This window comes from Culex pipiens, chromosome 1, assembly GCF_016801865.2.
Source record: "Culex pipiens pallens isolate TS chromosome 1, TS_CPP_V2, whole genome shotgun sequence".
Lineage (NCBI taxonomy): Eukaryota > Metazoa > Arthropoda > Insecta > Diptera > Culicidae > Culex > Culex pipiens.
Genome location: NC_068937.1, coordinates 43,267,114 through 43,290,586, shown reverse-complemented (window position 1 = coordinate 43,290,586; position 23,473 = coordinate 43,267,114). Strand labels below are relative to the sequence as shown.

Here is a 23,473-nt window from a genome sequence, read left to right as displayed (position 1 = left end):
TTTTTAAATTCTTCTTGAATGATTTTTTTATTCTTGTATTCTTGTATTCTTGTATTCTTGTATTCTTGTATTCTTGTATTCTTGTATTCTTGTATTCTTGTATTCTTGTATTCTTGTATTCTTGTATTCTTGTATTCTTGTATTCTTGTATTCTTGTATTCTTGTATTCTTGTATTCTTGTATTCTTGTATTCTTGTATTCTTGTATTCTTGTATTCTTGTATTCTTGTATTCTTGTATTCTTGTATTCTTGTATTCTTGTATTCTTGTATTCGGGCTGTGGCTGTGGATGTCCAGTAACTCTACACAGAAAAAAATAATGTAAATTTGGAAGCTTGAATTTTGGAAGGTTGAATATTACCTCTTTTCTGATTTAATTTTACCTCAATTTAGACTGAAAAAGTGACATGACACCAGAAAAGTGGTATAATTACGCATTTCCAGAGGTAAAATTACACCTTTTTCTGACATAAAAGATGTAACCCTTCCCAGATGTAATATAACCATGATTTTTTTTTCTGTGTATATCTTGGGTGCCAATCATCTCATTTTTTCTGTATAACTTCTAATTAGCAATTTTATAGATTGTTAACTAGCAGTAACCATAATTACCTGAAAATAAGCCCAGAAGCAGCTGCATTAAAGCTGCATTAAAAGCACAGGAAAACCAGATAAACCTCGTGCACTCTCACTTTGAGCTCCATCCAAGATGGTTCTTCTGTTGAAAATCTCAATAACTTTCCTACTGGTACTCCAACTACTGCCATCCTCCACCGGATTCCCCTCGGGGTGCGGCTGTGGATGTTGTGGGTGTGGCTGTGGATGCGGCTGTGGATCGCCTCCTCAACGTCCCCAAAATGGCGGCTGTTCACCTAGTGGTGGTGACGTTAGCGGACATTCCATAGGCCATACAACATTCCGGCCCCCAATTTACCCGCACGCCGTGGCGGAGTACTGTGACGACGACAAAGCTGCCGGTGGGCCAGCGATCCAAACCAACTCCGCCAACGGTGGTGGAGGAGCTGAAGGTTCCGAAGCGCACCAACGGAGTGGCGTCAAGGGCTACCTCAAAGGCAAGCAAGCTAAAGGACCTAAACCGACGCTGCCGCCGGCAATTGCCAACCATCCCAGCTCGTTGTCGCCACCCCAGCTGGAAACGTTCACCAAACCGAGCAGGAAAGCGGGAGCGCCGGATTATTCGGGGTAGGGGGAGGGGTGAAGTGATTGTCTTCAAATTGTATTATTTACACTTGAAATAGTAAAATATAGCAAGATTAAATTATCAAAAAATTAAATAGCGATGTGCAACTTTATCCGATATCCGGTGTCATTTCAAAAAATTCCAAAAAAATGTTGCGTTACTTTTGGAAAAATAACTGGAAAAGTTCAAGCTCTGTTATTGAACTTCTTATTAAATCAGCAAGATTACCAGATATAATAACACGAAACAACAACAGAGATTTGTTCGAAAAATAACCCATTCTGTTGCCAAAAATAACTGCAGGAAAATCCAACAACAGAGATAAAAAAGTTTCCGATATCTCAATTTGGTAGTAGTGAGATATGTTTGTAATGGAATGAATTGATTTTGGGTTTGTTTACCAATAATCATAGTAATTTCATATAGCATTTTCGATTAAATTATTGGTATTTTTATAAAATATTTGTTGTAATGTTTACATTTCATGGCCAAAATAATGCACTCGACGAAATTGGTCAAGATTTTCCCATAGTTGTAGCCATATTAAGCAAAATAATAAGTAATAACTAATTGGGTTATGGACATTTGGAAAATTTTCCAACAAATTGTTGAATTCCTTGGAGGTTGTCAACTTTAAATTTGTTAACTTTTTGTAAATGTTATAGTAAAAAGATCTTATTTTTGCCAAAAATAAATAAATAAATAAATAAGGAGCTGTTTTTTTATTTAGTACCCTTGATAACAAACTTGATTTTCAATGAATTTGAATCTCACGGAGAGACCGGCCAGGGCAAATCTAAGAAAATTTGGTTAATTTAACCAGAGTTCCCAAATGAACCGGTTAGGCTAGGTTCACCTATAAACTTGGTTCGGCTTAAGCCTCCCTTTGTGGTTCAATTCTGGTTCAGTGAACCATGAACCAGTGAACCTAACCAGGCTAATAAAAACCATAGGAATAATGCACTGTGTAACAAATCTTACAGTGTAGCAATGTTACCATGTAACATTTATAACACCGTAACATTCGTTACACCACATCATTCGTTACACCGTAACATTCGTTACACCGTAACATTCGTTACACCGTAACATTGTTACACCGTAAAATTGTTACACCGTAACATTGTTACACCGTAACATTGTTACACCGTAACATTGTTCCACCGTAACATTGTTACACCGTAACATTGTTACACCGTAACATAACGTAATAATGTTACGGTGTAATACTGTTACGGTGTAACAATGTTACGGTTTGAGCATACTACGGTGTAACAAAGCTTGCCGTTTAGCCTAACATTCTTTGATCAGGTTCAAGCCAGGTTCAAGCCTGGTTCAAGCCAATGGTTCATTTTGGCTAGCCTCGCCTGGTTTGAACCAAATGAACCATGGCTCATGGCAAAAATGTGTGGTTTTCATCTGAAATATTCTGTACAAAAAACAGGCTAGACCATATCTGGAGATTTTTTTTAAAAGGTCCAATAAACCAAATTTTCAATTTTTTGCTTTTTGGGTGTTTTTAGAACCGCCTTGAGTCAGGGGTATTCAAAAACAGGCAGTGCGTGGCCGAATGGTTACGCTGTCCGCTTTGTACGCGTATGATTCTGGGTTCGATTCCCATCTGCTGCAACCTTCCATCGGATGAGGAAGTAAAATGTCGGTCCCGGCCTTGGTTGTTAGGCCGTTAAGTCATTCCAGGTGTAGGAGTTGTCTCCATGCCATAAGTACAAACAACACACCAAACCAAGCCTACTCCGGTGGAATCGCTGGCGGCGGTTGGACTCGCAATCCAAAGGTCGTCAGTTCAAATACTGGGGTGGAAGGTTCCTTGGAGTAAAAAGAGGTTTGGGTGCTCTCTCCATTCAAGCCTTCGGACTCCTAGGTTCGAGCAGAAACTTGCAATAGAGACCACAAAAGACCCGGGGGTCGTTAATGTAGATGGTTTGATTTTTTTGACCTTTTTTAAAAAAAAAAACTCCAGATATTTTTCAACTTTTTTTCAACAATATTTTTCGTTGGGCTTCATCCATAAAGTACGTCACGCTAAAATCAGCCAAAATTTACCCCCCCCCCCTTTGTCACGCTTTTCCTATACTTATAACACGCAATGTCACACTTTCTCAGACCCCCCCTCCCCCCTAGAGTGTGACATACTTTATGGATGACGCCTTGTATCAACCGAAATATTTTTGCATGCAGCAAATTATTAGTGGTTTTGCCTTCCTCACTGAGGCAAGGCTATAATCCTGCTCTAAAAATGAACTTTGTATAAAAACGTCGGCCTTCTTGCCCGGGAGCTGCACAAGCTGAACGTGCATGTGGCCGCCATCCAGGAAGTTCGATGGCCCGGTCATGGAGAGCGAGAATTCACGGCGGTGGACCCCATCGCCAACACCTCTTTCAAGTACCACATCTACTACAGTGGCGGCGAAAAGGCGATGCACGGAGTCGGTTTTGTAGTGATTGGGGATCAGAAGAACCGAGTCATCAAGTGGAAGGTGGTGAATGACCGGATCTGCGTGTTGAGAATAAAGGGCAAATTCTTCAACTACAGCCTGATCAACATCTACGCGCCGACAAACGACAAGCCCGATGACGATAAAGACGCTTTCTACGAGCGTCTCGACAAGACCTATGGAGAGTGCCCAAGACATGACGTGAAGATAGTCATCGGAGACGCAAACGCGCAGGTCGGAAGGGAAGCCTTCTTCCATCCGGTCATCGGCAAGGAGAGCCTTCATCCTCGCACGAATGACAACGGCCTACGTTTGGTCAATTTCGCCGCAGCCAGAGGAATGGCTATCTGTAGCACCTTCTTTGCGCGCAAGAACATTCGGAAGCACACCTGGCGCCACCCAAATGGCGAATCGTGCACTCAAATCGATCACGTTTTGGTGGATGGTCGACACTTCTCGGACGTGATGGACGTCCGATCGTACAGAGGACCGAACATCGACTCTGATCACTTCCTGGTAGCGTGCAAGATCCGAGCTAGGCTGTCGAACGTGTTGACCCCGCGGACTGCGAGGATAGCGCGGTTGAACGTCCAGCGCCTCGCGAGCAGCGACGTTGCTGCAGAGTACAGTCGGAAGCTCGACGAGCGGATCAACGAGGACGCGCCTACGGGTAACCTGGACGAGCAATGGGGAGCCCTCCAGAGCATCGTCAACACAACGGCTACCGAAGTGATCGGCACGACCAGAGGACGCAAACCCAAAGGGTGGTTCGATGCGGAGTGCCAGCGAGTGACGGACGAGAAGAACGAGGCCAGAAAGCGTATGCTGGTGAAGGGTACGCGCCGAAACTGTGAGCGATACAGTGAGCTGCGAAGAGCTGAGAAACGAACCCACCGCCGAAAAGAACGGGAGTACGACGAGAGAGTACTTGCCGAAGCTCAAGCACAGTACAACGCGAATGATAAGCGGAGGTTTTATGCAACTGTCAACGGTGTAAGAAAGAAAGCGACGCCTTCCCCTGTTATGTGCAACGACAGGGAAGGTAACCTGTTGACAGATAAGACAGCGGTAGCGGCCAGGTGGAAGGAGCACTTCCAACAGCTGTTGAACGGTGAGACGCGAGAGGGAATCGTCGAGGACAGGATGAACGTTGAGGATGATGGAATAGCTGTGGACCCGCCTACGTTGGAGGACGTGGAAAAAGCCGTAAAGGAGCTCAAGAACGCGAAATCCGCGGGAAAGGACGGACTTCCGGCCGAACTTTTCAAGCACGGGAGCGCGCGGATGATCGAGATTCTGCACCAAATCGTCCAGCGAATTTGGTGCGAAGAACAGCTTCCGACCGACTGGTTAGACGGGCTCATCACCCCAATCTACAAGAAAGGGCAAAGACTCGATTGTGCCAACTATCGAGGCATCACAATCCTCAACTCAGCGTACAAAGTACTATCCCGAATCCTGTGGAGCAAGCTGAGACCCTTGACCGAGACCTTTGTCGGCGAATACCAGTGCGGTTTTCGAGCGGGTCGGTCAACGACGGATCAGATGTTCACTCTGCGACAAATCCTCGACAAGTTCCGGGAGTACAACCTGCAAACACACCATTTGTTCATCGACTTCAAGGCGGCGTACGATTCAGTCAAAAGAAACGAACTTTGGAAAATTATGCTAGAACACGGCTTTCCGGCGAAGCTAATTAGACTGATTCGTGCAACGCTCGACGGAGCAAAATCAAGCGTGCGAATAGCCAACGAGACATCTGAAGCTTTCGTTACGTTGGATGGATTGAAGCAGGGCGATGCTCTCTCGAACTTACTGTTCATCATAGCGTTGGAGGGTGCTGCTCGAAGGGCAGGCGTGCAAAGAAACGGAACACTCATCACTAAATCGCACATGCTGCTTGGATACGCTGACGACATCGACATCATTGGTATCGACCGTCGGTCAGTGGAGGAGGCGTTCGTCCCTTTCAAGCGGGAAGCTGCGAAGATCGGACTGACCATCAACACTGCCAAGACCAAGTATCTGGTTGCTGGCAGAGCGCGTGGCAGTGCAGGTGATGGTGTTTCGGAGGTGGAAATAGATGGAGAAAGATATGAGGTGGTGGATGAATTTGTATATCTTGGTACACTTGTGACGTGCGACAACGATGTGAGCTGCGAAGTGAAACGGCGGATTAGTGCTGCAAACAGGGCCTTCTACGGTCTTCGTAGCCAGCTAAGGTCCCGCAGCCTAAGGACGCCTACGAAAATCACGCTGTACAGGACCTTGATACTCCCTGTAGCTCTTTACGGTCACGAGTCGTGGACGCTAAAGGAGGCTGACCAGAGAGCACTTGGGGTCTTCGAGCGGAGAATCCTGCGTACTATCTTCGGCGGCAAGCAAGTAGGAGACCGGTGGCGCAGGCGCATGAACTTCGAGCTGTACCAAGACTACAAACATGCTGATATCGTAAAAGTCATCAAGCACGACAGGCTGAAGTGGGCTGGACATGTAGCCAGAATGTCGGACGAGCGGGCGGCTAAAACGATATTCAGCAGCGAACCCGGACGGGGTCGTCGGCTTCGTGGAAGGCCTCGTACGCGTTGGCTGTGTGCAGTCGACGAAGATGCAAGAGCGGCCAACATTGTGGGCGACTGGAGACGAGCGGCCCAAGATCGAGCATCCTGGAAATCTTCGATTAGTTCAGCGTTGGGTCGATAGACCTGTTGCTGATAAAGTAAAGTAAGTAGTATAAAAACGTCGTAGACCCACCTTCATGCATACATATCGACTCAGAATTGAAAACTGAACAAATGTATGTGTGTATGTGTGTGTGTATGTGTGTGTATGTATGTATGTGACCAACAAAGTAGCTCATGTTTCTCGGCACTGGCTGAACCGATTTGACCTGAACTTGTTGCATTTGACTTGGTTTAGGGTCCCATAGACCGAGTTTTATACAGATTGAAGTTTCGATAAGTAGTTCAAAAGTTATGTATAAAAATGTGTTTTCACATATATCCGGATCTCACTTAAATTTTTGTAAACTATGTCCGGGTCCATCATCGTTGGTTAGGTTATCAAAAGACCTTTCCAACGAGTCCAAAACATTGAAGATCTGGCAACCCTGTCTCGAGGTATGGCCACTTAAGTGATATTTATGTACTTTTTGGAAGCCGTATCTCACTTAAATGTATGAAAACTAAGTCCGACCCATCGTTGGTTAGGTTATCAAAAGACCATTCCAACGAGTACAACACATTGATGATCTGGCAACACTGTCTCGAGGTATGTCCACTTAAGTGATTTTTTATTCCGGATCTAAAAAATAGCTGAAATTTTTGTACAATCCCATCATATCAGCCAATGTTAGTAATAAGTGAGGAATGCTCCAACCACGTAGGTGGATTAAGTAAGTTTTTAACAAAACATTGCTTAAATAAACATAATTTAGGTTAGTTTCGATGTATATTATCTTTGGTTTTCTAACGATACAGACTGGGCCAAATTTCCAGCTAGGTTATTCTCTACCAACTCACACGAAATCGGGAAAAGTTTCTCCGACCCCTCTTTTATTTGCGCGAAACTTTGTCCAAAGGGGTAACTTTTGTCCCTGATTTTTTTTTTTTATTATAAAATATAGTTTTATTTTTTGTGAAAAATACAAGTAGATGGGTAGATACACGCGATCTTCTTCTAGTCGTCGTAGTATTTGTAGGGATTGCGGTAGTTATTTCTGCGTGATCTTCTCTTGGCTGGGTTGGTATTGTTTGCAGATTTCACCGATTTTGCCTCTTTTTCAGTTTCGTCATCGTCGTCGTCCTCTGGAGCAATATCCATTTGATTGGACTGAAACTTAGTCTGATCTGCTGGTTGTGTGTTTTGATTTTCGACAGAGGTCGTTGGATTGATTGTTGTTGTTGGTGTTTTAGGTGGTGGTGTTGTTTCTGTTTCTATTGTTGTCGCTGATGGTGTTGGTACTGGTTGTGGTTGTGCTGGTGGTTGTGGTGTTGTTTTTGTTGTTGTAATCGTAGCTTTTTTTTATCTCGTCACACTTTTTCCCGTTATGCAGTGGTTTTGCACAGTGGCGGCAAGTTTTCACTTGCTGGTTGTAGCTAATATAAGCCAAGTCCGACTCCACCTGAATGAAGGACGGAATTGGCTTCGACAGGACCATACGAACAGCTCGAACTCCATTTGGAATCCCGGGAAAATAATCCCGCCAGACCTCGTTCCGAATGGAACGGACCTCTCCGTAGGCCTCGAGATGCGATGTAATTAGATCGTTAGGCATGTGCGGCGGTAGATCGTGGACTCGAACCTGAATCGCGTTGTCTTCCACAAAGATGGGAATCGCGAAGTTTCGGCCACTCCATCTTAGGTTATGTTTGAGGTTGTGCTGGTCAGCTAGCACCGAAGCTTCCTCCGGCGATCCTAGCTCGATGATGACGAGGTTTCGTGAATTATTGAACTGGAGATTTTTAGTCCGTTTCAGGTCCAGTGTAAGGCCCTTGGCGATGAATTTCGATACCGTTTCGATATCTGGTTTAATTGGCATGACGTTGAAATCGAGTACGACGGCATTGCGGCGATATTTCGACATCGCGAACATTTTTTTATCACGGCCCCGACAGGGGAAAAAAGAACAAAAGAAAATCGTAGAGGTAAGCGCTTACGTCCGACAGCAACGAGAGCGAGCTGTCGTCTAAACCTGATCACGAATCCGAGGTCCGTTTTTTGATATTTCGTTACAGAGGGGTGGTACGACCCCTTCAATTTTTGAACATGCGAAAAAAGAGGTGTTTTTCAATAATTTGCAGCCTGAAACGGTGATGAGATAGAAATTTAGTGTCAAAGCGACTTTTATGTAAAGTTAGACGCCCGATTTGATGGCATACTAAAAATTCCGAAAAAAACGTATTTTTCATCGAAAAAACACTTAAAAAGTTGTAAAATCTCTCCCATTTTTCGTTACTCGACTGTAACATTTTTTGGAACATGTCATTTCAAGGAAAATTTCATGTACTTTACGAATCTACATTGACCCAGAAGGGTAATTTTATCATTCAAAACAAAAAAGTTCATTTTAAATTTCGTGTTTTTTCTAGCCTTGCAGAATTATTTTTTAGAGTGTAACAATGTTCTTTTTCAAAAAAAAGATCGTTGAATGGTGATAACTTGTGATGTTCATAGGCAAACCCCTTATGTTTATATATCAAAATTTTTGTAATTGTCTGCTCTACAATATTTTACAAATTTGTAATACTCTTAAAAATAACCCTGCAAAGTTTGAAAAAACATGAAATTTGAAAATGAAAATTTTTGTTCTAAATGAAAAAATGACCCTTCTGGGTCAATATAGATTCGAAAAGGACATTAAATTTCCCTTAAAATGACATGTTCCAAAAAATGTTCAAGTCGAGTAACGGAAAATGGCAGAGCTTTTAAAACTTTTTTAGTGTTTTTTTTTTTTTGGATGAAACATACGTTTTTCGGAATTCTGAGTACGCCATTAAATCGAGTGTAAAATTATACATAAAAGTCGTACCACCCCTCCGTCACGAGATATCAAAAAACGGACCTCGGATTCGCTTCACGCAAATCGAAGAGTGGTCGGGGCAACTGCTGTGTGAGTTGGCGAAGAATTACCCAAATATGAAGTTAATTTTAAACATTTTACCAACTATTAGATCAGAAAAAACTTTCTTCTAGTTGCATTTTTGCATTTATTTTTCTATTTTTTTTTTTGTTCAAGGAATTTTAGATATTAACTCTCAAATGCCTTCAAACATTGTTTATTTATGTTTTAAAAAGTGATTTTGGCGCAGTCCCTAATTTTGTTTTTTTTATTTGACAACCATCGTGTTCCTCGGACAATTTTTCATAAGAACCATTGAATACCTCAAATTAAACCAAACTTAACCATGCATTGGTGAGAAAAGGTCCTCCAAAAATGAAATCTATATAACTAACAAAGGGCTTTTGGACCATATTCCGTAAAATTACACAAGGGACATTTATGCGATTTTGAGAAGTTTATTTATTTAAAGTGGTTAATGCACAGTGTATGCTTGTACGAATGTGACAAATTCCTCGCACTTCACACCATTCCACCAGTTGGCGCTCTTATCTTATCGCAACAAAAATGTGCACCCCCAGAAGTGTACGAGAGTGTCACACCGATAGCGGCTGTGTTTATTTATTTTTTGCGCGTGTGATTCACAGCCTAAAGTCTGTTTACACTGCCCCTTCGTCACAACCAGCGCTTGACTATACCAACACGGCCTGTGCGCCGTTAACTGTGACTAAAGTCAGTCTAACGTGCCACTTGCGGCTTGATTGATCGGTTCTCATTAGCGCGTTCCGCTGACAAGTTTATAACCTCAAAAAATTAAAATAAAAAAAAGATGCGTCTATCGCTGGGAATCCGAACCGTGCTGATGCTGGTGGCCGTCACGCTTGCAACACTGCTCCTCGTAGAGCTGCCCGTGGTCACCGAGGGACGCACCATCTACTACAACCCGGCGAACCGGTCCAAGCACAACGAAACCAACACGAGCACGATCTTCGTCGCACCGCTGCACTGTCCGGCCGGGTACGGGCTGGACCGGTTCAAGCGCTGCCGGAAGCTGATCTACTGGTAAATCTCTCGTTCAACTACGTACTACTTCTTCTTTTGGGAGCTTTGGAGGTAATTTGGAGGCAGTTTGGAGGTTTTGGTGAAGGATCCTGTATGCAGGAAATGAAATTTTCGAATCGGAATGTCGTAAGCATGATTTTCCATTCGTTCTTACCTATTCCTTAGTTCTGGTGGAAGCTTATCAGTATTGTTTTCAGTTTGATTGAGACTATAAATTTAAGGTTTTTTTTATTTTGGAAATTGATAAGACAATACTCGAGGCCTATAAAGTCAACAAATGACACCAAATCAGTGTAATTCAAACATTCAACGTTGAAATACCCCCGTGGATAATCACAATGAAGTTCCCCTCCAAATCCTTCCTCGTGGCACTTGCGCTTTTGATTGTGGCAAGTGTCCCAAGTTTGAGCGCTGTTCGTGTAATATTCAAGGGGACGCCACCTCCAGAAGCGGATCAACAGTCGAATTCTCAGCAGAGTACGGCCCACATCTTTCGATCGCCGAGTGGAGTCCGCAGTGGGGCGTCTTGTGGCGCTGGCCAGATGTACGACAGCTCGGGAATGTGCCGGAATGCGGTGTACTTTTGAGACACGGTGAAAGTGAGTGTTGCTGAAGGGAAATAATGTTTATGCTTAACATTAGCTTAACATTTAACAAATGTCAAAAATTTCTGCGGACAACTAGTACTAAATATGGATTAATTTAACCCTCAACATGAACAAGATTCATAATGCAATCTAATCGATAGAGATATTTTTGAAGATGAAATGAAACATTTGTAAATGCATTTGGGTTATTGTCCGCCAACTCACACAGCAGTTCGACGCCGTCGTGCTAACTTGTCGTACGTCGCCGAGAAAACGCGTTTTAATGTTTAACCTTGAATAAACAAAAACTAGAGTACGCAATGTAAACAATAACAAACTTGTTTTGTTTGACTGACCATTCTGTGCATTTTCCTGAAGTTTGGTTGAATTTGGCTGTCGATGTCCCGAGTTTTAATTACAAATGTTCACGGTAGTCGAGCTCGTACCTGTGTCAAACGCGTTCTGACATAAATTTTCAGGCTGTGTCAAGATAGCACGACAAGATTGAAAAGCACGTAGTTTTTTTGGTTTTTTATTGAATATCTCAGGATTGAAATCGATTTTTTAGGATTCGTGAAGATTAAAAGGTGAGGCATTGTGAGTTGCACAAAATGGCGTTCTTAACTCAATTTGGCCCAAAATCGACGAGTTGCCCCGACCCCTCTTCAATTTCCGTAAAATTCTGCTTTAAGGCTAGTAGAGCTAGTAGCTAGTAGTTTTAGCACTTGTTTCGAAAAGTAACACTTTTCAACATTTTTTTGATTTAAACGATTTATTGACAAAATACATGAAAATTTGACATAAAATTTCACTCAGTGTGCGTTTTTTGGAATTGCAAAAAATGTTGTATGGAACTCGTTGCAAAACTTGATTTTTTCAGCACTCTTCGTATTTATCCAACGAGGTTCACCGAGTTTTAACCTTGAATAAACAAAAACTAGAGTACGCAATGTAAACAATAACAAACTTGTTTTGTTTGACTGACCATTCTGTGCATTTTCCTGAAGTTTGGTTGAATTTGGCTGTCGATGTCCCGAGTTTTAATTACAAATGTTCACGGTAGTCGAGCTCGTACCTGTGTCAAACGCGTTCTGACATAAATTTTCAGGCTGTGTCAAGATAGCACGACAAGATTGAAAAGCACGTAGTTTTTTTGGTTTTTTATTGAATATCTCAGGATTGAAATCGATTTTTTAGGATTCGTGAAGATTAAAAGGTGAGGCATTGTGAGTTGCACAAAATGGCGTTCTTAACTCAATTTGGCCCAAAATCGACGAGTTGCCCCGACCCCTCTTCAATTTCCGTAAAATTCTGCTTTAAGGCTAGTAGAGCTAGTAGCTAGTAGTTTTAGCACTTGTTTCGAAAAGTAACACTTTTCAACATTTTTTTGATTTAAACGATTTATTGACAAAATACATGAAAATTTGACATAAAATTTCACTCAGTGTGCGTTTTTTGGAATTGCAAAAAATGTTGTATGGAACTCGTTGCAAAACTTGATTTTTTCAGCACTCTTCGTATTTATCCAACTCGGTGAACCTCGTTGGATAAATGTACGACTTGTGCTGAAAAAATCCTATTTTTGCAACTTGTTGCATAAACTACTATTTAAGGACTTTTAATTTTTACAACTAAATTTTTTATTTGGAGATAACGTGATTTTGTAATTTTGCAAGGTTATTTTTAAGAGTGTAACAATGTTTTACAAAGGGCAGACGAAAACAAAAAAAGATTTATAAACATGAGGGGTTGGCATCAGCCCGGGAGCATGTTCACAGCTCCCATACAAACTGAGCGTACCCCTTTTTGTGGGCCCAGTGGGCCTAAGATGGCGGCCTTTGCTATCATCTAGCCACACATTTGAAAATGGCGAATAGTTTAAATTAATATAGTTTCTCATGCACTGCTTGTATGTGGGGATTTTTTAATAAAAAAACGAACCTTCCGTTTATAATAAAAATATATATTTTTATTTATATTTTATCAGTTTCTTATGTTTAAAATCCTTTGAAATTACCTACTTTCCTTCAAACTACTTGAAACGAATTTTTGAAGCAAAAATAATAGAAAAAAATGTATCAAGCATAATACTTTTGTTTTAAAACTTAACTTCATGTTTTAAATGTTAAGTAGGATGACAAATTATGAATTTCAAAAAAATAATGTGAAACCAATCTAAATGCAAATTTTTTCTTATATTTTGGCAGGCTAAATGGAAGCTCGTATTAAAGCATGATGAACAATTTGTTTATATCATTTAAGCCTTTCAGGCCTGATGGGACATATATGACCCAAATATGAATATTTCTAAAACTAGCCTATAATTTTCATATGGTCAAAAGAATCATTTTCCCATCATTGAAAAAACAAATATATTTTTTTTTGAATTCAGGCCTGAAAGGGTTAAATAATATTTACAAATGAATAATGGACAAAATAACTGTTACGTTAAAATCCTCTTATGAATCAATCATAAGTTACAAGGAAAAAGCGTTTCAATTTCTTCTGCCTGTTTTTATATAATTTTGGCAGTTGTCTTTACAAAAATGGTACATAAATATTTTAAAATAAGAATATTGATAAGCACTAATCAGCAAACAAATAGAAGCATAGAAAAAAATGTGCCGGTATTCAAATCAACTTTACTTTCCACAAAAATAATTATTGAAAATTGTTTTTTTTAATTTTTCAAATGTTTTGCAAAAGCTATAATAATACTATAATAAGTACCTTTGCCAATTTGGAGCGAAATCGGTTGAGAGCTAAGGCTCCTTTTCAATCGAAGTTTGTATGGGAAAATCTTAAAAAAAATGGGTGGGAAAAAGCAAAACTTTCAAATTCCGCCAAAAGGTGGCGTAAATTGTGTCAGATCATTGTCAAGTGAGAGATTCGTATGTAAAATTTTATGACAAACAACTTTGTCCAAGGCAGCAAAGTGATCCAAGTTAACCCAAACGAGTTATTAACGATTTATAGAAGACGATAAAAAGAGTTTTTTTTTTAATCCTTATCCGTTTTCTCTCAAACTTTACACAGTTACTTATTTTTGCCTAAGTAATCGAATCAGGGGTATTCCTGATGTCGTTTTTTTTTATTGTCACCCTAGTGGCTAGCTGCCAAGATAGTATTGAACCTTGTATTGGTGAACCAATGGCACAAAATTTCTTTTTAGGCCATAGGGCTTTCATAAAGTTTTTGCCAAGTTAAACAATGCACATAAAATCCATTTCCAGAATTTGAAGAGAATTTCACGTATTTAAATTTGCTTTCTTAAAATTTCTCAATTCGATTACTTTTGTTTTTAAATATTTACTTTCAACTATGACGTCTTCTCATGAAGTTTTTGGACTATGATTTCAACTTTTGGAGAAACATAATTTCGTCACCGTCCACCACGAGGGAAGCACCAAGTTTTACGACTACGCGACGACGCCGTCACACTTGGGTTCCGCACTTTTGATGCCAATGTTTACCTTTGAAGGTGTTAGATAAGATAGCAAAACCCTCCTCAATTGTTGATTATTTAGTTGTGGAGTTTTGTCGCAGCACTTTAATGCAGTCTTAAGTCACATCAGTTACGGTTGAGTTTCTAAATACATCTACTTCGTTTGCTGTGCTTTTTTATCCCGAAAACAAAATCATGAAGATCTGCCACCTTTGGATGCTGGTGCTCATTGCCATCGTGGCCATTTTCCCCCCGTCGACCGAAACGGTTCGAGTGCTGTGCCGGATGAAACCGTCCGGAACGAAGACGGACACGGCCAACGTGCTGACTTCGCCGAACGCCACCACCTGTCCCCAGGGAACGAAGCTGGACCGGAGGGGGGCCTGCCGGAATGCAATCACTTTTTAATTAGGCCTGTGCTGTACCAGTGTGGGATCGGGGAGTTGTGTGTTTCTTTTTATTTTTCAATAATTGCGACAAGTGTTCTAATCAAGTGTTTTTTCTTCGTTTATTGCAGATATTGGGAGTCGTAATGAATCAGTTCCAGGAATAATATGTGACAGAATCGTACTACCTTTGAGCCGGTCGCAGATGTCAAGTGTATTTCTACTTTAAGTATCAACTAGCTTAGTACTTAGAAGGAGCTGCAATAATGATTCGACTTTAGACTATATCCATAGAATATAAGTATTCGTCGACTATACAACAATAAAATGTTCAAGCGAATTAACTTTTAATTCAATATACAGTACTTGTTCGGTAACTGGGCTGAGAACGTAGCCCAGTCACCGAATGCTGCTCGCTAACTGGGCTTAACGAAAAAATACGAGGGGACCACCGATGCATAATATTTTCCAGATGAAATAGAAACATAAAAGTTACTCAAACTTATTTACATTGCTTACCTTTCATATTTCTCTAATTGTGACTTGAAATTAAATAAAAGATTGAAAAAAGTTTTTTTAATTTGTTGAACACTATTTTTTTAGATTTAACCCCTCGGTCATTTCGGTTTTTTTTTGTTTGTTGACGTTTGTCTGCTTTTTAACTGGGCTACGGCCCAGTTATCGAGCGCCCAGTTAAAAAGCAGCCCAGTTACCGAACAACTACTGTAGTTTGATTTCTTACTTCCTATAACGTTTTGTTAAAGGGCATTGAAGTTATAGGTAAAAAAATCTGAAATTTTTTCGCGTTTATGTTAAACTTGATCAAGTCTATTTCTCATAAATGCATTCGAAAGGTTTTTTAAAGCCCTTCCAAATGTGCCATTAACAGCTGATATTGGTTTGAATTTTTCTCATAGCTTTTGCAAACTACTGATAAAAATTAATATGTTTAAAACCACTTTTTACAAGTTTATGCCACAACTTCCAACATCCATACTCCCAGAGGTCAAAAGATTGGAAATTTCATGGACTATAAGCCTTCGAAATCAACATTTTGGCAAATCGATTTTTGCTCATTTATTCACAATTTTTCTATAACAAACTTCTACCACTGTTAACTTTTGCCTGTAGGCCTACATGACGGCATTAGTTAGAAGTATTGCCGCATTTCAATTAAAAGTATGGGCTCACAGATATTGACCCTCTACAGATCAACCCCGCCTTTAGACGGGCTTCGATTTAGAAAATCGCCAAAAATCCATTTTCAACCAATTTTTGACCTTTAAAAATTACTGAAAAGAAGAACTCTTAAAATTTTAGAAAATAAATGGGTTGGAAGTTTTACTCAACTTTGGCTGTGTTTTTTACTATTATTTCCTATATTATCAGTAAAAAGGAAAAACGAAACTATTGGCACTACGCCCCCCGGAGCATGGCCTTCCTCTAACGTGGGATTTCTGCTCCAGCGCCTCTGACGAGACAGGAGAAACCAGGACCGACATTTTACTTCACCATCCGATAGAAGCTCAGTGGATAAGGCGGGAATCGAACCCGCGTCTCATAGCATCATCGGGATCGGCAGTCGAAGCCGCTACCCCTGCGCCACGAGACCCACCAGTAAGTAAAAAGGAGTATGCAGTAATTTTTCTAGTGTCCCAGACTATGCCTCAAAGCATTTTTTTACAATTTAAATGATGATGGTGCCATTTTATAGCAGAAAATGTGAAAAAAGCAAAAAATTGAAAAAGTGAACAAAAAACATGAAAAAAACAGATAGCAAAATGTAATAATAGAAGGTGGTAGAAAAGGCCAAATACTGCTAAAAACAAACATAAGTAAACAAGATAAATGCAAATTAATCTTAATGCAAAAAATTAATGAAGGGTTAATTTAATTACATTGCTTATAACTGAAAATTAGATATTTTTTTCAGTGAAGTTCAGTGAACGGTAGCAGCCGTAATACTGAAAAAGCTTTCTTTAAATAAAAAAACGAGTTCAATTGAAAAGTGATCAAAGTCCAACTTATGAGAAATTGGACGAGCTTTCCGGTAAAAATATTAACGAGACTATAAAATTCAAGTCTTTCATATAGAAATGATCAAAATCTACCAAACAATTTCCAGAACTCCTGTTCTTTTAACATTTTTATTTTATAAACCGCTGTATTTTCATACGAATTAATTTTTGGATTTTGCTCAATATAGAGACTTTTATGTAAAATTGTCAGAATCTATTTTCGTTTTCGCCTTTTAAATTTTTTTACTTTTCAAAAATGCAGTTTTAGTAAATTATATTTCTATTGTTTAGAAGAGACATACCTTCCTGCATGTTTCGTAAGTCTTTTTGTAACATCTTAGACTATTTTTTTTTAACTAAAATGTTTAAAAATCTCATCGAAGTGGCGTGTATTTTTTTCAATCTATTTTTTTTTTTGAAGGCTCGTCCTATTTCCTACAAGTTTGTCTTTGATCACTTTTTGATATAATGCAGTGGCTTTGAGATACAGTAATATTTAAATAATGAATAACAAAAATATTTAAATAACTTACGCACTTCTGAACTTCCATTTTCGAGAGCAACTGGCTCCATGTACTCTAAAATGGTTTATATAAGCCTAGAAAAACAGGTTTACAGAGTTTCATTGAAATCTGATAGGGCCGTGTACAAAAGTACCTGAAAAATGCTCTTAACATGATGACATTTTTAGGTCAATCAAATAAATTGAATTTTACACGGAGAAAAAAGGGTTCCCAAGATCGTGAACAAGCGTTCATGAAAATGGGAACCACGAACAAAGTATTCAAATCCCATGGTACGTTTTCGGAAATCGTACCATGGGTTTTGAACTTGATTTGAACCACGGATTTTAACTAGCTATGATATTCTTGGATTTTCAGAGATGGCAATTTTTATGTGTAAAAGCAACGATAGTAAGTAATGTGACAACTGCAGTGTACAGGCTGTACCCGCACACGAACCTCAAGTTTAAACCGAACCTTGCACCTCGGGTACAAACCCCGTGCAGGCCAACGACGCAGAAAAGAGACAAAAATAGTTCCCTCACGCTCTCTTCTCTGCTGCGGTGGTGTTTCATTCTCCGCAGAGAGAGTGAGAAGCAGTCATTTTGTCGTCTCTTTATACGCTCTTCGCTCGCACGGCGTTTTACCCGAGTTGTGCACCCCGAGTTAACACCGCGTGTAAACTTGAGTGCGCCGTGCGGGGAGAACTCGAACATGGTAGCCTGGTGTGTTTGAGGTTCATCTGCACTGAAAACTTCTACGGCGTGTACGGCATGCGTGCGTTTCGGGAAGACTGGATCCAATTATTAGACCTGTCAAATTCCAAAAGTTCTCGGAAGAAACACCGTTGATTCTCTTAAACTTAAAAATTACTTCACTTTTAATGCTTAACCAATACCCTCTCGGGCATTGAGCTGTATCCATATAAGGGTGCCCAGAAAAATAAACCCCTGCTTCACAAGCGGAAAAAGGTTTTTTGATTATTTTTAGCATCTGTGCCAATTTTAAGCGAAATTGGTTTTGATTAACCCATTGATACCCGAGCCTGAAGTTGGTGAAAACAATATTTTTCATACAAAAATTACTTTTTTATTTCACTTATAACTTTGCATGATCGAATTTTACAGCTTTGACAGCTTCTACAAAGTTGTAGAGCATTAAATTTCCAATGAGAATCTCACTTTTGGGAGTATAAGGATGGAAGTAGCGCACCGTGAAGACCAGACAGTAAGAAAGATAAGTTTTTCATACATTTTTTTCGATTTCCCATGCAAACTTCACCTCCGAGTATTAATGGGTAAATGTTGACCGATTTTGCTCATATTTGGTCCAGAGTCCTAAAATAGCTCAAGGAACAATAACCAGCTTTTGGAGGTTTTGAAAAAAGTCCCATATTCTGGGCACCCTAATCCAGATGCATTGCCAGTTTACTAGATTTGAATAATGTGACTGTTATCAATACAAGAGTTGTCAACTATTTACAAGACATTTGTTCAGCAAGTTGAATTCTGTTTAGATTCCATCAATTTTTTATGGATTGCATTAATTCGTTGCAGAACGAATGAACAATACAAATCCTTTAATGCAATTCCGTAACTTTGGCGACCCTTTCTGAAGATAAAAGCTCCCTCAAACTTTTATACTTGCTGTAGATCCAATCTTACCATTTCTTAGCCTACACTCTCTTCCAATATGTTGATCCTTTGGATCGTGGTTACAACCGTCCTTCCATCGTTGTTCAACTGTGCCCCAGCATGCTGCATGTTATGCTGTGACAACAGCAAAAGCAAAGATCTTCCCGCTTCGAACCCAAGTGGCTCTGGAACAGCGCACAAACCCAGCGGACCGAACCTCCGTCCCACCGTTTACCCCCCGTCCCGCGTCGAGTACTGCGACGACCTGGAAGACGACGCCAGCCAGGATCAACTGTCCACCGGTGCCATCAGTGGCGCCCGAAGTCCGTTCAGTAGCATGTTCCGCGGGAAACGTCGCAGACCGCGCAAACCGAAGCCGGGCTCCGGGAAGGATAAGGACAAGGGGAAGCCACCACCACCCGTTCAAGAAGGAAAGGGAAAAGAATGGGGGAAGGCGGATACACTGTTCGATGGAGTGAGTGCCGGTACCGGGGTGATCAATCTGGGAATGGATTTGGCTGGAGGCGATGCAGAGGAAGAAGACGGTAAAGAATAAGGAGGAGAAAAATGATGTTACAGAGGTTTACACTATTAGATTGTTCTACCGAATTTGGAAGATGAAATAACAATTAAGTTTAGATCGGTAATCCATCTACATAAACAAATACTAATCGAAAAAATAACTTACTAAACTACACAATTTAGGTTCAATTTCACAAACATCGTTAGTTTTCGGATAAGCTATCGTTCTGCAGTTGAAAATAGGTCAAATTATACAGAATTTTGTCAAAAGATCTAAGATTGCGAAAATCTTACAAAAGAGCTTCCAATAAATTTGGCTACAGAACCAAACATTTATTTTTTATCATTTTCAACCATATTTAATTGAATTCTAAAAAAAACATAAACCAATGCTTCAAACCAAAATGAAGAAATCTAGAGTTTTATTTGAAATGGTCTCTTCTTAAACTCAAAGAACTGGCTGGGCTGTTATTGGCTGATGCACGAAGTGATTTGTTTACCTTTGTTGGTACCCTCAGCAAACATCAAACCATACAAAATTGCTGCCGGATCTTTTCCGGGAGAGATCCGGAAAAAGTTCCGGCAGCAATTTGTACTAGTTTGACGTTTGCTGAGGGTAGTTCGCATGAAATGTGGCAACAATGGTGCAACATTCTCGCGTGACTGTTCCAAGCAGGAGACGAGGCAAAATTTGCACCATGTTGCCACATTTCATGCGAACTATTTTTTTTTTTTTTCATAACTTTTTTTTTATTATCGGTCGATTTAAAAACAAATATAATAACAAAAATAACTCCTTATAATCCATACTTGGAGATCATGTAACTGACGAGCGTTACTTGGTCCAAGCGGGTCTTGCAGGTCTTGAACCTGCCGATGTACTCGGAGAAAATGCCCCACAGCTCAGCCGAACTGTAGAGCACCTCCCCGGCTTCCTCCTCCGTGGCTCCACCGTCTCGGGAGCCACTTTGGCTGCTTCCTGCGGGTCGAGGGCCATTCTTCGCTTTTCCGTCCGGAACTGCGCCCGGCAGCGGAGGAAACTCCGCCGATGTGAACGCCGGAACTGCTGGACTCAGCTCCTCCGCCTTCCTTGCCGGCGGTTTCGGTTTCGACGCCTGCTGGCGCCTCCGGATGAAGCCCGCACGCTTGGAGCAGCTGCGGTACGTGACTTCGTGGGCTCCAGAGCAGTTGGCACACCGCTTCGGCTTCTTGGACTTCGCACCGTCTTGTGGGGACCTCCCACCGGATGTGAAATGCTTTCAAGAGCTTGATTTCACTCAGCTTCTTGCGAAACGGTTCTCGGAGATACACAGCATTTTGATCCCGAACGGAGTCAGCTTGTAACTTGACTTGGTTGTGCACGACAACAATACACTCCTTAGCATGCCGAATCTCATATTCTTTACCACCAGAGGAGGTGGTTTCTTGGCCACTGGAACCGGTGGGACGCTTCCTTTCCCGGCTGGGTTACCTTTGTTATTGTTGTTGTTCTTCACCAGCGGGCTGAACTTGTTGTTGTTGAGGAGCTGTTACTCGTTGCCATTTCCGACGTCGGCTCCGTCGTCACTTGTCTTCTTCCGCTTCCGCGTTCCAACAACGGAAAGAAAATCCTCGTCGGAGGAATCTTCCATCTCCATCCACAAGCACTTTGGCGCAGCAACAACAGAGGGAAAACGCGTCCTCCACCCAGGCTTGCCACAAATACAGATTTTTCAGCACAGGCCCGAAACACAAACGATTTTTTTTAACAGTTAAAATAAATTTGAGCAGTTTTTGTTAAACTGGCCAAAAAGATAAACATTGTTAGCATCTTTTGGCATGTTCAGTTTTTGGTAAGAATATTATTCTTTAAAGTTATACTCGATTGAGTGTTTGGTATGTGCCAAAAAAAATCTGTATTTGTGGCAAGCCTGCCTCCACCTCATGCGAACTATATAAGCTAACAGATAGCCTCTGAACATTTTAGTGTTAACCGAACATTCGTCACAGACGGAACAACGGTGGTAATTTTATTGCTCACACACACATGCACACATTGTAAGACACAGGTTGTGCACCAGGAATTCTGTTCTAGTGAAGGTTTTTGGGATGGTCACTGGAAAACCAGAATGATTTGGGGTAATGAGGTTGGGATCGTTGTTTGACAATATTTTCGTGTTTCGGCAATTAATTTCCACAGAAGTGCCAATGATCAAACACATTGAATTAGAATAAATTATTTATTGATTTTAAAAATTAAATCAAAATAGATCATTTTTTTAAGAGTTTTTTTTTTACAAAGTTCGTTATCATATTGGTCATATAGAACATAGCCACCTGAACCATTTTTTTAATCCGGCTGAAATTGTTTTGGTGCCGTCGGTATGCCCAAAAAAGCAATTTTGCAATTCTCCATAAAATTTTCCATACAAATTTGGCGGCAAAAATGATATATGAAAATTCATAAATCTGTATCTTTTGAAGACATTTCTTTATCGATTTGGTGTCGGGAGCAAGCCGTGGCTGACGGGTTACGCTGTTCGCTTTGTAAACGAATGGTCCTGGGTTCGATTCCCATCTGCTCCCAACGAGAAAGTATAGGAAATATAAATCTTGAACTTCTAAACATGAACGAAAAACCAAATTCGCTCGAGTCGAGGTTCGATCCCCCGTCCTTTAGATTGGTAAGCAAAAAATGCTTAACCACTAGGCCATCGCGACTTGGTCAGCTATGACTGGAATTAGGAATACTGTTAATATCAACTATATACGCGCTGGGTCCTTGTCCATTTGACAAGGGTTCGGAAGTTCTAAATATCGTTTGAATCCGATTGGTCCAAACGTTCTTCAGGGCGGGGCTTGTCGATAAAGCTGAAGTACATCGCGCTCGGCTAGCCAGCGTAGAAATGGGTAACCGAAGCTCGGCAGAGCTAACACCTTCCAAAATGCCTATGCGAGTTATTAGCATGTATAGAATGTAGATCTAAAAATACAAGGAAACAACTCAATTCGTAAGAAGCGACCGCGGGGGACCAGTTTGGTTGGTTGCACACACACACACACACATTTTTTTATCGATTTGGTGTCTTTGGCAAAGTTGTCGGTATTTTCCGATCTTTTCGAAAACAATATTTTCAATTTTTTTAATCAAGACTAGCATTTCAAAAGGGTGTAAAATGCAAGCCTTGATTTGAAAATTTCAGCTTCAAGTTTTAGTGACAAAAAGTGAAATTAAAAATCAACCATTTTTTTACCGTGTATCATTTTTTCAGTGTAGTCCTTATCCATACCTACAACATTTTCGAAGACACAAAATCAATCAAAAGAAACACTTTCGACTTTCGAATTTTTAATACATCATTTTTGTATGGACAGCTGCCAAATTTGTATGGAAAATTATATGGACAAACTAAAGATGCAAAATGTCTTTTTTGGGCATACCAAAGGCACCATAAAAGTTTCAGCCGGGTTAAAAATTATAAAAAAATCGAATGACCGAAATCTCAGAGAATTGCTCACAAGCTAAAAACGACAAGAAACGAAAAAAAGCAAGACGAAGTTTGTCGGGTTTAGCTTGTATTTTATATTTTAATAGCCTTTTTGTAGTGACAGCTGCCAACCTTGTATGAAAATTTGTTTGGACGATCTAATGATGCAAAATGACTTCTTTGGTCATGGAAAAAAGCACACACAAAATTTCATCCAAATAAAAAAAAACAAGAAAATAAACATTACCTGAAGTCTTAGAGGATTGCTCTGAAACAAAAAATAAATGAAAAATTATGCTCAGCCTTAAATTAAATCACATAACAAGTCGATTTTTAATGATTCGGTTTTTTCTCAACCTATCGCGGCACTGATGCCAGCTACGACCCCAACTAGCGTGGCATCAACGATCAAACGTTGTAGTTTTGGATCAATGGTTCCGGTGGCACTGGGAGAACGATAGTTGTCTTTCTTCTTGTCCTTCTTTTCTTTTCCACTATCCTTTTCCTTATTCTTTTTGCCACTAAGCAGTGCTTTCAAAGGACTTCGCTGGAGAAAAGCCATTGGATCAACTTGGATATCATTTGGACCTTCCGGTTCCGGATCACAGTATTCGATCGTAGAGGGAGGATACT

General features: G+C 40.5%; 3 protein-coding genes across 8 annotated transcripts; 2 read left to right on the top strand and 1 right to left on the bottom strand.

Moving 5' to 3' along the window:
- The first annotated feature begins 708 nt into the window (after positions 1–708).
- LOC120429183 (uncharacterized) lies at positions 709–6,359 on the top strand. The gene is made up of 2 exons (XM_039594430.2): positions 709–1,179; positions 3,498–6,359. Exons 1-2 carry the CDS (start codon positions 709–711, stop codon positions 6,357–6,359), a joined length of 3,333 nt encoding a protein of 1,110 aa, XP_039450364.2.
- A 1,207-nt stretch (positions 6,360–7,566) lies between these two features.
- LOC120413478 (uncharacterized) lies at positions 7,567–8,241 on the bottom strand. The gene has a single exon (XM_039574361.1). It carries the CDS (start codon positions 8,239–8,241, stop codon positions 7,567–7,569), a length of 675 nt encoding a protein of 224 aa, XP_039430295.1.
- Positions 8,242–9,718: 1,477 nt separating this feature from the next.
- LOC120425290 (uncharacterized) lies at positions 9,719–15,285 on the top strand. Of its 6 annotated transcripts, XR_005606503.2 has the most exons (4): positions 9,719–10,278; positions 10,710–10,877; positions 14,512–14,755; positions 14,828–15,285. XR_005606503.2 is itself a non-coding variant. In XM_039589818.2 (3 exons), the coding sequence occupies exons 1-2, from the start codon at positions 10,046–10,048 to the stop codon at positions 10,873–10,875; spliced, it is 399 nt and encodes a 132-aa protein (XP_039445752.1). In that variant the 5' UTR covers positions 9,720–10,045; the 3' UTR covers positions 10,876–10,877; positions 14,828–15,285. The 6 variants fall into 6 exon arrangements, 3 of the variants coding, with proteins under 3 accessions (XP_039445752.1, XP_039445873.1, XP_039445939.1); XM_039589818.2 differs by lacking the exon at positions 14,512–14,755 and having other exon boundaries at positions 9,720–10,278; XR_005606510.2 differs by lacking the exon at positions 10,710–10,877 and having other exon boundaries at positions 9,734–10,329.
- Positions 15,286–23,473: the final 8,188 nt, after the last annotated feature.